The sequence below is a fragment of the Rana temporaria genome, chromosome 4 (assembly GCF_905171775.1).
Source record: "Rana temporaria chromosome 4, aRanTem1.1, whole genome shotgun sequence".
NCBI classification, from domain to species: domain Eukaryota; kingdom Metazoa; phylum Chordata; class Amphibia; order Anura; family Ranidae; genus Rana; species Rana temporaria.
In genome coordinates this window covers 341,435,348-341,452,651 of record NC_053492.1, presented here as the reverse complement: position 1 = coordinate 341,452,651, position 17,304 = coordinate 341,435,348, and the positions used below count along the sequence as shown (strand labels likewise).

Sequence of the window (17,304 nt, the reverse complement as noted above, 5' to 3'; positions counted from 1 at the left end):
TATATCCAGACTGATAGGAAGCGGTATATGACGGAAGCAATCAAACGGTGTGTGAAACGTTCCGTTACACAGGGTAATGTTCTTTTGTTACATAAAGACTATGTCAACCCAGAATTTCATATTCCTGATATGTGCCTGCTGTACAATTTACTTGTATAAAAAAGTATCCCGTTCTCCTTGTATTGGTTCCTTTGTGTGAAGTCCCTGGTGTTTCTGCCACTCCCTCTGCTTTCCTAGTAAAAACTGACTACAGTAGGCATGAGAGCACAGCACGGTCGGTTTTCTGGCTGTGCTGGGAACTCAGCCTGCTCTCCTCCAATGATCAGACTGGTGCAGGCACTCACCCCCTGCACTGCCATTCACTGGGAAGACCAGTGTGCTGCTGTTTCTTCTCCGCTAGTGTTTTGAGATCCTTATGCAGATGAAAACAGAGGTTATGTGATCAAAAAAAAAGAAAAAAAATTGTAAAAAGGGTATTTGTAATTTATTTTTATTTTTTTAAGTATACCCAAATATTTTGCCTTTTATTTCTATTTTTAAGTTTGTTTTTTTTTCAAGGGGAGGGTTGACATATACTTCAGTTTCTATCTGGATGTCTACAATTCCAGCGAGAGTTTTTAAGGTACAGCTTCAAATTGCATTAGGATATTTTAGTTGTCAACGGCTTGCAAATCTTTTAAGCTACAATAACCCCCTAACTGGTTCTTCCAGTTACACAAATCTATTTGTTATCCATTGTTTACATAGAAGTGAGTGACCTTGTACAACCTCATTTTCACCACAAATTACTTTCAAACGAGCTCTGCACGTTTCAGAAACTGATTTGATGGCATTATTTCAGTATAGTAATCATAGACATAAAATGGCAATCTTTCCATTTTTTGTGGCAGGATTGAGTGTTGATCGAGTGCAGCGGTATTGAATTAAAATTTACTGAGGTCCGGTCAGTAAAGTTTTCTTCCAGTAGAGGTCCAAATATATTGGAACCCGTAGTGTATTTTTGCATGTGCCAAACTGCTTGTTGCTGCAGCTCCATGCGGCTTGGCGCGCCATGATTAAAAAAAAAAAAAAAGGGTCAAGAACTTATTTGTTTGCGTTTCTTGCTCACCTACCCATGACATATCCACCTAATGCACATGCACATGCACAGATCTGAACCCAATTCTTACATCAGCGTCCTTAGTCCCCACTGCACATCAGAGTCCCTTTTTTCTTCACATCAAGATCCCCTCTTGATGAGTGTCCTCAGGGCCCCCTTTACATCACACCCCTCCAACCCTTTCACAGTAAAGTTCTCACACTTCCTTAACAGCAACCCCCATAAACAGTACTGTCCTTTACCCAGTGGTGTATTTAGGTTTTGTGCTTCCCTAGGTCTGACTAAACTCGTGCACCCCCCAATTTAAATATGGATATAACCATGCCAATGGTACAGTAGAAAACATATAGCACAGTGAGGAAGGTTTGTGGTCCAGGATGATAGGACAGTCAAAAATTAGAAACAGCTTGTGTTACACCAACAGTGTAGCACAAGCCAGCAGGGACACTTTCCGTGCTGCCCCCTGCAAAGTGCTGCCCTAGGCCTGGGCCTTGTTGGATACAGTGTTGCCTTTGCCCCCTATTTAGAGTCATCAGCCCCCCCTCCCCACTTTAATGGTCTCAGCTCCCTCCACATTACAGTCATCATTTTCCCCACATTACAGTCCTCAGCCCCCACTTTCCAGTCCTTGGCTCCCCACACTTTAATGTCCCCAGCCCCCCCCCCCCCACTTTGATGTCCTCAGCCCACATCCTCAGCCCCCCACATCACAGTTTTCACACACAGACAGAGATGGGAGGGGACACAGGAGCAGAGGGGAGAGCAGATAGCAGGCTGTTGATGACAGAGGCACATAAACTGACCACGTCAGGTCTCAGCAGCCATGATACATCGTGGTCAGAAACTGGCAGGATCAGCCAGGTTTTTGATGTGTTATAACATACTTTAAAAGGAGCAGGGTCCATTTTTTTGGGGTTAACAAAAGCTTTAATCTATTCCACCCTCTCCGTCACCAGATGCTTACTTAGGCCATGACCCCCCGGGTTTGTATGTTGCACTGAAAGTCTTCAGTGTCCCAGTGGCGCCTGCACAGTAGATCCCTCTGAATTCTAGGAGGTCATCTCTCAAGATGATCAAGAGGGCAAGGTAAATTGGAACCAGAGTCTACTGTCAGATTACATTGCACACACACTCTGCAGTTGTTTCCATACTATCCAGCAACAGTTGGAAAAGAACAGAAATATTTAACAGAAAACACTGCTTACAGAGTGCAGGGGTCAGGAGTATGCATTATTTTACAGAGAAATATCCCATCAGGCAGGTGGTCAGTGGTGAGCTTGCTTGGTCATGCCCCGACAGCCATGTACAACTCTGTATTATTGAATCTGCTGTCAAGATATACCAGAACTAAGCTGTCAAACTGAAATCTGAGCCCAATAGATTGCACTGCAGGATCTCCTAGCGTAATTTGCAGGACTGGACAGTGAATATGACAGCCATGTATCGGAAGTGCTGATGGTACCTACTTCATGAATAGCAGCAGCAAAAAAAAGTTTTCAGCATTGCCTATGTGCAAATACTTAGATCTGTACATTATGGCAGATGCAGCAAGACTGCAACTGGAACATGAGGCCACACACATCACACATTATTTGTATCCTTATCTGAATTCCATGCAAGATAACATTTTGCAAGTATTTCAAGATTAGAATACTTTTCTTCCCCACATGACAAACTAGCGGCAACTGGTTGCCCGGCCCTGAAGGCTAAACATAGTCTTTGTACCCATTACAAATCCCTGCTTAAAGTCGAACTAAATTCCAATTAGAATTTATTTTTGTTTGCCAAAACATAAACAATGTTTATGCTGTTTTCACCCGCCATATTAGTGCTGCTAATCTTCATCTTTCTATTGTCTACATGCACTTGCTGCAGCACAAGATCTACAACATTACTCAGTACCGACTTTATAATACTGACAATGATGGGCCATACCTGTACCATGTCAATGTGTTTCAGTACAGAAACCAGCAACTTCCATCAGGGCTGTGTAGTATCGTAAGGTGGCAACACAGTAGCACAATTGGTAAACAGTTTAGACAGTTGTCATCTCATAACAGGTTTTTTGTCCCAAAGTAAGTGCAGGAACTCATCCACCCCGCCCCCATCCCCCGCAGGGGATGGCTTTTTGTGCACATCAAAATTTGACTTGCAGCAAGATGGTCTTAAAAGGGCAATGTTAAAGAAGAATTCCAGGCAAATCTTTTATTTTCCCAAGAAGTGGGGCTGTGCCTGCACTGAATGGGTTAACCATTCATTTTATCCTGGGGTGCAAGGAAAAGCTATACTTACCCAATCCTTCCACTGGAAAACTGAGCCCCCCGCATCCAGTGGCAGACTGTTCCTGCCGTCCTCACGTCCAGAGCCGGTCTATGGGCGTGATGACATCAGGAACAGTCCATACACAAGACCGCTAGGGAACAGGAGAGACCAGAACCAGTCTTGCACTCGGAAGATCGGCGGATTATCTTTCCAAAGCTTGTCTCTGCACCCCACCAACCAAAGCTTGCCGCTGCACCTACCTTCCACAGTTCATCTCTGCTCCCTTGTCTAAAAGTTACCCCTGTCCAAAGCTCACCTTTGTACCTCACCATCCACAGCTAACCTCCGAACAATTATCCCCTTCCACAGTTCACCTCCACACCCCCAGCTAAGCAAATCCCCGTCCACAGCGCACATTGTAACCCCCACAGCCCTGACCTTTGAATACCCACACACACACACACACACACACACACACACACACACACACACACACACACACACACACACACACACACACACACACACACACACACACACCTCCATTGCTTATCTCCACAGAAGAAAAAAAAACTCACACAAGCAGTTGGCCCTGTTCCCTCACGACCATGTCTTATTTCCTCTCATTTTTATTTTTACTTACCTATTTATTTTTTATTGTCTTATTTCCCCACACAACTGTAACACTTTGGACTTTTGCTAATTTTCTGTTCGTAAAGGTAAATCCACACAGAAAAAAACAAAACCTACCAGAGGTTTAAACACCAGCCAAACTTAAGAGAAAACATATTGGCCCGGATTCAGAAAAGAGATACGACGGCGTATCTCCTGATACGCCGTCGTATCTCTGAGTGGGGTCGGTCGTATCTATGCGCCTGATTCAGAGAATCAGTTACGCATAGATATCCCTAAGATCCGACAGGTGTAAGTGTCTTACCCCGTCGTATCTTAGGCTGCAATTTCAGGCTGGCCGCTAGGTGGCGCAAGGAATATGCTAATTAGGTAGATACGGCGATTCAGAAATGTACGTCCCGCTGCGCATTTTTTTACGTTGTTTACGTTCGGCTTTTTTCGGCGTATAGTTACCCCTTCTATATGAGGCGTAGCTAATGTTAAGTATGGCAGTCGTTCCCACGCCGAGTTTTGAAATTTTACGTCGTTTGCGTAAGTCGTTCGCGAATAGGGCTGGACGTAATTTACGTTCACGTCGAAAGCAATGACGTTTTGCGGCGGATTTTAGAGCATGCGCACTGGGATTTTTTCCCGAACGGCGCATGCGCGTTAAAAAAAATACGTAAAATACGCGGGGTCAAAGCAAATTTGAATAAAACACGCCCCCAACATCCCCATTTGAATTAGGCGGGCTTATGCCGGCCCACATATGTTACGCCGCCGTAACTTAGGGCGCAAGTTCTTTCTGAATACCAAACTTGCGCCCAAAGTTACAGCGGTGTAACGTATCTAAGATATGTTACGCCGTCCGGATAGATACGCTCAGGTATCTGAATCCGGCCCATTGGTTTCATTTAAACCATATAATGACTAATGAGTCCGATTGTCCTAGTTTCAAGGGCAATTCACATAAAACCAATATCTGGAGATGTGTATGAATTATTCGATATTTTTACATACATACGTAGAGGCACTTTAACTAGCAGGTAATTGCACAGTGGGTGGTATTACTCTAGTTGAAGTTAGTTAAGCTGATGTCCCTCTTTAGAAAAATTAAAAAGGAGCCAGGCAGAGAAGTGCCAGCATCCAATCACATGCAGGTGCTGTACGGGTACTTTGACAGATGTTGGTGCCAGCTGTCAAAATACAATAGCTGCAGTGGGAGATTTGTACACCTGCACTATATAGCATCGATGGAGGAATCTGTTAGAAAAAAATGTATTATACGCATATTTCTTTTTTTTATTCAACCTGTGGACTGAATAAAAAAAAACTCAGATTCCTACATCCGCACAAGCATTTCTGGAATTGTACTTTGACCGTGGGGGCCTCGCCTCTGCTAGAAATCACTAATCAGTGCTGCAGTCGATTAGCTGCACACTGCTGATTGAACAATGTTTTCCAGCAGCCCTATACGAAAGAAGCCAAATGCTTCTGTCGATTCGGGGCGGTTACACCGATCGCAATTCGCTGAACCCGCCAAATTTAGATCTGCGTGTACCCATATTTAGTCTATGGCTTTTTGTGTTTTTGGGTGGCTGTTCGCACTGGATTTGCATGAAAATGGTGCAGGACCCCCCCCCCCCCTACTGGAATTGGATCGCACACCCATGCAATTCGATTCCTATCGGAATTCACAGTTCACCCTGCGATCTCCGAACCGATCTGGGGGCGTTAACTGTGTACACCCGCAGCGGTTCGCAGACAGCAATGCGAACTGCTTGCTAGGGAGATGCGATGTGGGAACCCGCAATGAAAACACGCGGGTTCTCGCATCGCAATAGTGTGAATCGGGGCTTATAGCTATATAGCACATGTACACAGCATGTTCAGTGACCTTGAATCATTATTATTTGGTTGTAATTTGGCAGAAGTAATTATGTGTAGACTGGATTACACATGGTTAGATCTTTCAAAGAGTGAGTTTACTGTCTGAGAAATGTGTTCACTACCAGGATCTGCAGCAATTTAACTCAGCAGACATTTGGATGTGCTGAACATGCAGTTTTCCCAACGTCGTGAAAAGTCTCCGTAAATCATAATAAACATTTCTGTTATTAGCAAGTGCTTATAATTGTTTAAGAACAAATGAACATACTGAGAGCCGGTTCACACTGCGGCAGCACGACTTCGGGGGCAACTCTGCAAGTCGTCCTGAAGACGACTTCAGAGGCAATTAGCAAAATGACTTCTGTATAGAAGTCAATGCAAATCGCCCCGAGCCGCCCCCGAAGTCGTACAAGAACCTTTTTCTAAGTCGGAGCAACTTGCGTCGCTCCTATTAGAAGGTTCTATTGCATAGAATGGGACGCGACTTGTTAGGCAGCTGAGCCGCCTGACGAGTCATCCCAGTGTGAACCGGCTCTGACAAACTGTATGTTACAACAAATATTTACATGGCTTGCGAATATTTGTCTCTTTGGCTGAGCTTACCCACGTCAGTCAATTCAATTTTACCTTCCAGAACTGTTGGAACATATATGGTCTTGTGTATAAGGAACAGAGGTGTATCTAGTGAAAATAGCGCCTATGGCAAGCACTGAAACTGCGCCCCTGTCGAAATATTTGAAACCCATCTTTCAGATAACCTTAACAAAAAAAACAGCTAACAAAACTAGTGATATTTATCATCCGTTGTGATACCTTGGGTAGTGACCAGGGCTGTGGAGTCGGTAGATAAATGTTCCGACTCCTCAGTTTTATGTACTTCCGACTCCGACTCCTCTGTATTAATATGCGAATGTATTTTATACATTCCTTGAGGGAAAGAAACGCAACCTACCACAGGACTACTGGCTGGGAAGCCAACAGTCTACTGTATTGCACAGTTTAAGCAAAAGACAAACACAATGAAAACAATCAAGTGGCTGGATAGTAGCAGCAGGCATAAACATCAGGAACAGGATTTTTACCAGTTCAAAAATACAAACCACATTATTTGGTTGTTTTAGAACAAAAACAAAGCTTATCTATAATGAACCAAAAACAAAATCTGTAAAACCTAGAAATGGTTTATATTAATCTTGAAATGTAGTTATAGGCTTAGCAAATGCAAATCAATTCAATGTAGAGTTCTAAGGAAGAGAATTGCCTCTGCCAGTATTCTCTTTCATAGAAGCTCTTAAGTCAGACTGAGCCTAGGTTCACACTGCTGTGAATTCAAAATCGCGGTAAAATGCGCGATTTTACCGCGATTTCGCGGCTGCGATTTTGCCGCGATTTCGGCCGCAATTTAATGTAAATCGCGGCCCGAAATCGCAAAAAGTAGTACAGGAACTACTTTTTGAAATCGCAGATGCGGCGTCGCACTGATTAGGACAGTGCCATTGCCGACAATTGCCGCCGATTTGAGATGCGATTTAACATGTCAAATCGCATCTCAAATCGTTCCAAATCGTACCCAGTGTGAACCAGGACTTTATTATTTTTAGGGCTGAAAATAATCTTTCGACACTGACTTGGGTGGGTGGCATTGCAGTAACTATTCTGGCCACATCACTAACGATCTCTGGATAAACAAGGATGGCTTCTTCAACAGTACATTTTGATGAGCGATCATACTTTTCAACTTCTTTTAGTGCTTTATAAAACTCCTGTTTGAATTTTTTTATTTGGACACTTACTGGTTCTCTAACATGCGTTCCCTGTAAAAGCAGAACACAACACTATGGAAAGTATAAGTATTGCAGCTCCTAATTGTGCGTTGCGTGCCATATAGTGAAGCACATGAAAAGCATGCTTCTTCACGGTCACTTAACGTGTTCGTTTTGCGGTTACGTGAGGCACTGCATGCATTGGTCTTTATTCTTACAGTAGAGAAGTCATTAATTATAACTTTTTGTGAATTGGGACATTTAAAACTTGCTTTTTTTTTTTTTTTTATTCCAATCTAAATTTAGTAGGAGTCGGAGTCGGTGCATTGTTTGCCGACTCCGACTCCAGGTACCCAAAATTTCCCCCGACTCCGACTCCTCGACTCCGACTCCACAGCCCTGGTAGTGACATATCTTCTTTATGGAGAAATCTGGGGTTTATTAGACCCCTGATCCCTCCTCTGTTCTCCAAGGCCAGGTAAATGCAGAACCAATACTGGAAGTGATGTAATCTTCATCACTTAAGGCCTCAGTTTTGACAGACGAGAGGGAGAAACTGAAGTTCTTCCTTCTTTGTACGCTGCCAATTCGACCAGATGGAATGGGAGAGCCTGGGAGAACAGGGGAGGGCTGTGGCTTACCGCAGCAGGGATAGCGCTGCCATTGTCCATTAGCAAAGGTGCTGAAAAGGAAATCCTGCCTATGCCCGGGAGGAGGGAAGAAGAGACCATCAGACCCTGGTAAGTGCCTTGCTGCCCAGCCACTCAACAGCGCCCCCTTCATATGGCGCCCATGGCACTTGCCATGGCTGCCATACCCTAGATACGCCACTGATAAGGAATCAAAAGCATTTGGAAACTGCCAAGGGGTCTTGATTTTTTTTTAAGTAGGACAGTAATTAGAGCAGGGGCAGGAAACCTTTCAGAGGTTGAGATATACCTGTAGAATGGAAGAAATTCCTCGGCTGGCAGTGTCGGGGACAAGATTGTAGACTTGCACAAGGCTGGAATGGGCTACAAGACCATCAGCAAGAAGCTTGGTGAGAAGAGCGATTATTCCCAAATAGATCATGAGAAAAGTGAGGGATCAGCCCAGAACTACACAGGAGGAGATTGTGAACGATCTGAAAGCAGTTGGGACCAGTGTCACTAAACAAACCATTGGTAACACAATACGCCGCTATGGATTGAAATCCTGCAGTGCCCGCATGGTCCCCCTCTTCAAGAAGGCACATACACAGGCCCATCTGAAGTTTGCCAATGAAATTCGAAATGTTTTAGAGAAGGATTGGGAGAAAGTGCTGTGGTCGGAAGAGACCAAAACTGAGCTCTTTGGCATTACCTCGACTTGCTGTGTTTGAAGGAAGAAAAATGCTGACTATGACCCCAAGAACACCATCCCTACAGTCAAGCACAGCGCAGGTGGAATTATGCTTTGGACTGTTTCTCCGCTAAACGTACAGGCCGACATCGCCACATTGAGGGGCCAATGTATTGCAAAATCTTGGATGGGAACTTCTTTGCTCAGCCAGAACACTGAAGATGGGTCATGGATGACTCTTCCAGCATGACAATGACCCAAAACATATCGCCAAGGCAATAAAGGAGTGGCTCAAGAAGAAGCACATTAAAAAGGTCATGGAGTGGCTAGCCAGTCTCCAGACCTTAAAGGGGTTGTAAAGGTAAAAAAAAAATCCCTAAATAGCTTCCTTTACACCAGTGGTCATCAACCCTGTCCTGCAGGGCCCACTAACAGGCCAGGTTTGATGTATTACCTTGGGGAGATGCAGTCTAGAATACTGCAATCACTGAGGAGCAAATGATATCAGCTGTGATGTATTTCAGTTATCTTGCAAACCTGGCCTGTTTAGATTTGGCTTTTTCAAGATTAAAACATTTATTTTTTGCTATAAAATTACTTAAAACCCCCAAACATTATATATATTTTTTCCAAACACCCTAGGGAATAAAATGGCGGTCATTGCAATACTTTTTGTCACACCGTATTTGCGCAGCGGTCTTACAAGCGCACTTTTTTTGGAAATAAATTCACTTTTTTGTATTAGAAAATAAGACAACAGTAAAGTTAGCCCAATTTTTTTATATATTGTGAAAGATATGTTACGCCGAGTAAAATGATACCCAACATGTCACGCTTCAAAATTGCGCTCGCTCGTGGAATGGCGTAAAACTTTTACCCTTAAAAATCTCCATAGGCGACATTTAAAAAATTCTATAGGTTGCATCATTTGAGCTACAGAGAAGGTCTAAGGCTAGAATTATTGCTCTCGCTCTAACGATCGCGGTGATACCTCACTTGTGTGGTTTGACCACCGTTTTCATATGCGGGCGCTACTCATGTATGCGTTCGCTTCTGCGCGCGAGCTTGTCGGGGCGCTTTAAAAAAAAAAAAATTTTGTTTTCTTATTTATTTTATACATTTTTACACACAAAAAAAAAATGGATCACTTTTATTCCTATTTCAAGGATGTAAACATCCCTTGTAATAGAAAAATGCATGACAGGTCCTCTTAAATATGAGATCTGGGGTCAAAAAGACCTCAGATCTCATATTTACACTAAAAAGCAAAAAAAAAAAAAATGTGTCATTTGAGAAGATGACAACAAAAAAAATATTGCTTTAAGAAGCATGGGTGGAAGTGACGTTTTGACGTCACTTCCGCCCTGCTATGGGGACGGGTGGGGGCCATCTTGCCCTCACTCGTATCCCAGCCGAGCAGGTGAGAGGACCCGATCGCCTTCCACCGCTGCCGACGGCTCCGGTAAGCGGCGGAGGGCCCGGGAGAGCGGCGGGGGGGGCCATCAGCCGCCGATAACGGTGATCTCGCGGTGAATCCGCCGCGGAGACCACGGTTATCGTTGACAGGGCCACTCACTGAAAAGATGGATATCTCGGTTGTGGCAGCAGCTGCTGCCGTTACCGAGATATCCATCTTTAAAAAAATGACGTATATGTACATGAGCAGGTCCTTAAAGCGGGAGTTCACCCAATTCGTTTTTTTTTTTTTTTCTTAGCTTCATGCTCGTTTTTTCTAGGGGAATCGGCTATTTGTTTTAAAATATGACCTGTACTTACCGTTTTCGAGATGAATATTCTCCGTCGGCTTCCGGGTATGGGTCTTCGGGAGCGGGCGTTCCTTCTTGATTGACAGTCTTCCGAGAGGCTTCCGACGGTCGCATCCATCGTGTCACTCGTAGCCGAAAGAAGCCGAACGTTCGGCTTCTTTCGGAAAATCGTGACGCGATGGATGCGACCGTCGGAAGCCTCTCGGAAGACTGTCAATCAAGAAGGAACGCCCAGTCCCGCAGCCCATACCCGGAAGCGACGGAGAGGATGCATCTCGTAAACGGTAAGTACGGATCATATTTTAAAACAAATAGCCGATTCCCCTAGACAAAACGAGCATCCATCTAAGGGGAAAATGTGTTCTCCATGGGTGAACCTCCGCTTTAAAGCGGAGGTTCACCCAAATAACATTTTTCTCAGAACAACTTCTTTAGACTTCTAACATGTACAGTTTTTTTTTACGCTGTACATACCTTATAATCTATCTTTTCATTCCGGCTTCCGGGGACTTCTCCCCACGAGAGTAGGCGTTTCCAAGCTGAGGAGGTCGCCCAGATGATTGACATCTTTTCAGCAAAAGCTCCCCCCGGCGGATAAGGCCCCGCCCCCGTATTGTGTAGGCGCGTCCGAGTCACTGTTTCCGAAAGAAGCCGAACATGCAGATCTGCTAGTCGGCTCTATACGGCTCCATAGAGAGCCGGTTCACACATCTCCGGAGCACAGAAGCCCTGTGTGTCTTTTGCTCCGTTTCAGTCCAAAATCTGGCCTGAAATCAGACCTTGAAACAGTGAATGGCGACGCACCGGACTCCAGCTGTGAGCCCAGCCTTAGACAAGATGACGGTGGTATACACTGTGTAGGGGTTTACAACAACTTTAATGCAGCCCATGCCTCTCAGTGTACATACAGTATTTTCACAAAGCAGTGCAGCACAACGCACAATATGTATGATGTAATGTGCTGCCATGTTTTATGCATCGTGATACCATCAATCTTTTTTTATCCACCTGGAGAAAACTGGACAATAGATGGCACCCAGGGTGGATAAAAATCAATGGTAAAAATATATATATATATATATATATATATATATATATATATATATATATATATATATATATATATATATATATATATATATATATTTTTTTTTTTTTTTTTTTTTTTTTTAATATGATTTCAAATCAATTTTTTTGTTTAACAAATTTATTTTAATAAAATGCTTTTGGAGTAAAAATATATCTAAAGATAGTTTTCTATTTAAGATATATTAATAATTTAGTTTATTCCGCATAAAATGGAGCATGAGGCTGTATATTCTGCAATATTAAAATTTTTGGTAAACTCATTCAATGAATCCAAGCTCTGCAAGCTGCGATAGCATGCACTGCATTGATGCATTCACATAATTTCACAATAACCATAAGATAAAACAAAGTTCAGGAATATCCCTTTATTCCATTGTTTTGCAAATCTATGTACACTACAAACTGTATGATTGAATCAGTTCCGATATCACCGTTTTACTAACCTGACAGCTTATTATTTTAAATGGGAAACCTTCAATTTTGTTTGCAAATATTAAAGATTTTAACTACCAGCAAGAATGAGTCCTTACATTTGAAGAGCACCTGTCATTTTAGATCCATCATGGCAGCGCCTGTTAGCGGGCATCCATTCACCTGCTGCCGCCACGTCCCTCACCTTGTTGTGTCCCTGCCGTATTGCCAGCCGTCCCATTAAAGTGAATGGGACTGTCGGTGAGTCAACAGCGGGTCAGAGGAAGAGCCGCTGCGGGGACAGAGATGATAGTTGCTCTTTAAAAATTAGGATTTAAATCAAGCCTTTTTACAAGCGATTTAAATCATGTTTTAATCGACTTCATTTAAATCAAATCCACCCCGATGGCACCCTAAGCACCACACAGATGTGCGTTTTAATAATGTGCATGTTAGGTGTGAATGGCACTTAGGCTTTATATACACTTTAAAGTTGAACTCCAGACATGGATTTTATTGCATAGTTATATTGGTCTAGCTTGGACCACATTAATGCTGCGTACACACGATCGGAAATTCCGACAACAAATGTTCGATGTGAGCTTTATGTCGGAATTTCTGACAACAAAAATTTGAGAGCTGGTTCGTCTGTATGCAATTCCGACGCACAAAAATCCTACGCATGCTCGGAATCATTGAACTTAATTTTTCTCGGCTCGTTGTACTGTTGTACGTCACCACGTTCTTGACGTTTGGAATTTTAGACAACATTTGTGTGACCGTGTGTATGCAACACCAACATTCCGTCGGAAAAAAATTAATGGTTTCGTTCCAGTGGGATAAGCCGTGCTCTCTCTGTCTTATGGACTGGGGAGCGAGCACGCACGAGTGCCCCCGCATTAAGCGGCTTGATATAGGGGGGCACTCAGCAAGAGGGAGGGGCCCAGAGCACAGATGGGGGACCCAAGAAGAGGAGGATCGGGGGTGCTCTGTGCAAAACCACTGCATAGAGCAGGTAAGTATGACATGCTTATTTAACCAGTTCCCGACCCCCGCATGTACATATACGTCCACAATATGGCACGTACAGGCACATGGGCGTACATGTACGTCCTTGCCTATTAGCGGGTGGGGGGTCCGATCGGGACCCCCCCCGCTACATGCGGAGGTCGGGTCCGCTCGGGGAGCGATCCGGGACCACGGCGCGGCTATTTGTTTATAGCCGCTCCGTCGCGATCGCTCCCCGGAGCTGAAGAACGGGGAGAGCCGTGTGTAAACACGGCTTCCCCGTCCTTCACTATGGCGGCGCATCGATCGCGTCATTCCCTTTATAGGGAAGACACGATCGATGACGTCATTCCTACAGCCACACCCCCAAACAGTTGTAAACACATACTAGGTGCACCCTAACTCCTACAGCGCCACCTGTGGTTAACTCCCAAACTGCAACTGTCATTTTCACAATAAAGAATGCAATTTAAATGCATTTTTTGCTGTGAAAATGACAATGGTCCCAAAAATGTGTCAAAATTGTCCGAAGTGTCCGCCATAATGTCGCAGTCACGAAAAAAAATGCTGATCGCCGCCATTAGTAGTAAAAAAAAAAAAAATAATAAAAATGCAATAAAACTATCCCCTATTTTGTAAACACTATAAATTTTGCGCAAACCAATCGATAAACGCTTATTGCGATTTTTTTTACTAAAAATAGGTAGAAGAATACGTATCGGCCTAAACTGAGGAAAAAAAATGTTTTTATATATGTTTTTGGGGGATATTTATTACAGCAAAAAGTAAAAAATATTGCATTTTTTTCAAAATTGTCGCTCTATTTTTGTTTATAGCGCAAAAACTAAAAACCGCAGATGTGATCAAATACCACCAAAAGAAAGCTCTATTTGTGGGGAAAAAAGGACGCCAATTTTGTTTGGGAGCCACGTCGCACGACCGCGCAATTGTCTGTTAAAGCGACGCAGTCCCGAACTGTAAAAACACCTTGGGTCTTTAGGCTGCATATTGGTCCGGGGCTTAACTGGTTAAAAAATATATATATTATAATAATAATAATTTCCTTTACAATCAGTTTAAGACTATAAAATTATATTAAAGAAGTGTCCAGAATAATACTACAACATTCCCTTCAGATTCATAAATATCTTTGCCACTGTCATGTTCTACATCAGATTGGTGACACAGATAACGTACTCACCGATTGCTATACGAGGAGGACGGTGGGCATCCAGTCCAGCTTTTTGCTCAGCCTGAAGCAGAGATGATAACACTGTATCCAACCGGTTCTGCAGGTTGTCCTCTTCTACATGGCGGAACCAGTAGGCAACAAGCAGGGCAAGTAAAGATAAAAGTGGGAGACACAGGAGCTTGGGGGCAGCCATGAAATGTCAGACACAGGTCCTCTTCAAATGCCAAGCTCACCACATAGGTTGTCAGTCCTGTTCCTGAAAAGTAGCAAAAGAAGATCCACACAAACACGAAGAGCAGCTACTACCACAGGCACAGAGCAATCACATATGTATAGTAAAGAGTGGAATGCAATGGCACATCTGTGCAATACTATCTACACATCACACACATGCACAGTCATCACACAGCAGCTAGCAGAGCATGTGTCCATTCATGTGAGAGCTGAGGTGAGCTGCTGCCTGTTTACTTCAGGTAAGATAAACAGTCACCTTCCTGCCACATCCAGCTTCTCCCATCCAACACACACACACACACACACAGCACCGGCCTCTTCCTCTGTCAGGGGAGGAGCTAGAGACACACACACACGGAAGCTGCTACTCAGCAATACTGAGGAGGGTGTGTCTGCTCTGCTTAGCATTGTTTGTGCCATATCATTGCTGTCTGCAGTGCTCAGAGTAGTAGAAAGAAGGGGAATCCTAACCTGCAAGACTGAAGTTATCTCTAAACACTTATCTATGGAATTCATAAAGAGCTCGTTCACATGAGCAGATGGGGGTGACAAAAGCAGGTGGTTGAGCTATGGTTTTAATGCCCACCTAAAGAAGGGCACATAGCTGATCAGGGTTGTACACATGCATGATGCTTTGCTTTACTGCTGCAGCAAAACTTCAGCAGGGAAAGTCATGCTACTAAACCAGGGGTGGGCAATTATTTTTTCGATGGGGCCACATGAGAAACTAAAAATATTTTGGAGGGCCGGGCCAAAAGGCTAAACTCAATACTGCATTAAATCAATTGTATTTCTTTATAAAAAGCAGTAAATATCATTGTTGGAAAACTGGGGGACAGAGGCTGGGGACATGACACAGGAGGGGGACAGAGGCTGGGGACATGACACAGGAGGGGGACAGAGGCTGGGGACATGACACAGGAGGGGGACAGAGGCTGGGGACATGACACAGGAGGGGGACAGAGGCTGGGGACATGACACAGGAGGGGGACAGAGGCTGGGGACATGACACAGGAGGGGGACAGAGGCTGGGGACATGGCACAGGAGGGGGACAGAGGCTGGGGACATGACACAGGAGGGGGACAGAGGCTGGGGACATGGCACAGGAGGGGGACAGAGGCTGGGGACATGGCACAGGAGGGGGACAGAGGCTGGGGACATGACACAGGAGGGGGACAGAGGCTGGGGACATGACACAGGAGGGGGACAGAGGCTGGGGACATGACACATGAGGGGGACAGAGGCTGGGGACATGACACAGGAGGGGGACAGAGGCTGGGGACATGACACAGGAGGGGGACAGAGGCTGGGGACATGACACAGGAGGGGGACAGAGGCTGGGGACATGGCACAGGAGGGGGACAGAGGCTGGGGACATGACACAGGAGGGGGACAGAGGCTGGGGACATGGCACAGGAGGGGGACAGAGGCTGGGGACATGGCACAGGAGGGGGACAGAGGCTGGGGACATGACACAGGAGGGGGACAGAGGCTGGGGACATGACACAGGAGGGGGACAGAGGCTGGGGACATGACACATGAGGGGGACAGAGGCTGGGGACATGACACAGGAGGGGGACAGAGGCTGGGGACATGACACATGAGGGGGACAGAGGCTGGGGACATGGCACAGGAGGGGGACAGAGGCTGGGGACATGACACATGAGGGGGACAGACACTGGGGACATGACACAGGAGGGGGACAGACGCTGGGGACATGACACAGGAGGGGGACAGACGCTGGGGACATGACACAGGAGGGGGACAGACGCTGGGGACATGACACAGGAGGGGGACAGACGCTGGGGACATGACAAATGAGGGGGACAGACGCTGGGGACATGACACAGGGGGGGGACAGACGCTGGGGACATGACACAGGAGGGGGACAGACGCTGGGGACATGACACAGGAGGGGGACAGACGCTGGGGACATGACACAGGAGGGGGACAGAGGCTGGGGACAGGCAGCCACTGTTTAATCAATAACAATTGATTAAACAGTGGCTGCATGTGATGGCACAGTGGTTGCGTTTGATGGGCACAGTGGCGACAATTGATGGCACAGTGGCTGCGTGTGATGGGCACAGTGGCAACAATTGATGGCACAGTGACTGCGTGTGTTGGCACAGTGGCTGCATGTGATGGCACAGTGGCTGCGTTTGATGGGCACAGTGGCTGCGTGTGATTGGCACAGTGGCTGCGTTTGATGGGCAGAGTGGCTGCGTGTTATTGGCACAGTGGCTGCGTGTGATTGGCACAGTGGCTGCGTTTGATGGGCACAGTGGCTGCATGTGATTGGCACAGTGGCTGCGTGTGATTGGCACAGTGGCTGCGTGTGATTGGCACAGTGGCTGCGTGTGATTGGCACAGTGGCTGCATGTGATTGGCACAGTGGCGACAATTTATGGTGGCGAAGTGGCTGCGTGTGTTGGCACAAGTGGCTGCGTGTGTTGGCACAAGTGGCTGCATGTGTTGGCACAAGTGGCTGCGTGTGATGGGCACAGTGGCTGAGTGTGATTGGCACAGTGGCTGCGTGTGATTGGCACAGTGGCGACAATTTATGGTGGTGAAGTGGCTGTGTGTGTTGGCACAAGTGGCTGCGTGTGTTGGCACAAGTGGCTGCATGTGTTGGCACAAGTGGCTGCATGTGCTGC

General features: G+C 45.5%; 1 protein-coding gene across 1 annotated transcript in view; it reads right to left on the bottom strand.

The window, feature by feature from the left end:
* The window catches only part of LOC120937505 (ADP-dependent glucokinase-like), a 52,630-nt gene extending 37,660 nt beyond the window's left edge, over nucleotides 1-14,970 (bottom strand). The window contains exon 1 of the mRNA XM_040350781.1: nucleotides 14,422-14,970. Coding sequence (XP_040206715.1) covers nucleotides 14,422-14,605 — 184 coding nt within the window. The 5' untranslated portion in view covers nucleotides 14,606-14,970. The remainder of the gene's footprint in view (nucleotides 1-14,421) is intronic.
* Nucleotides 14,971-17,304: the final 2,334 nt, after the last annotated feature.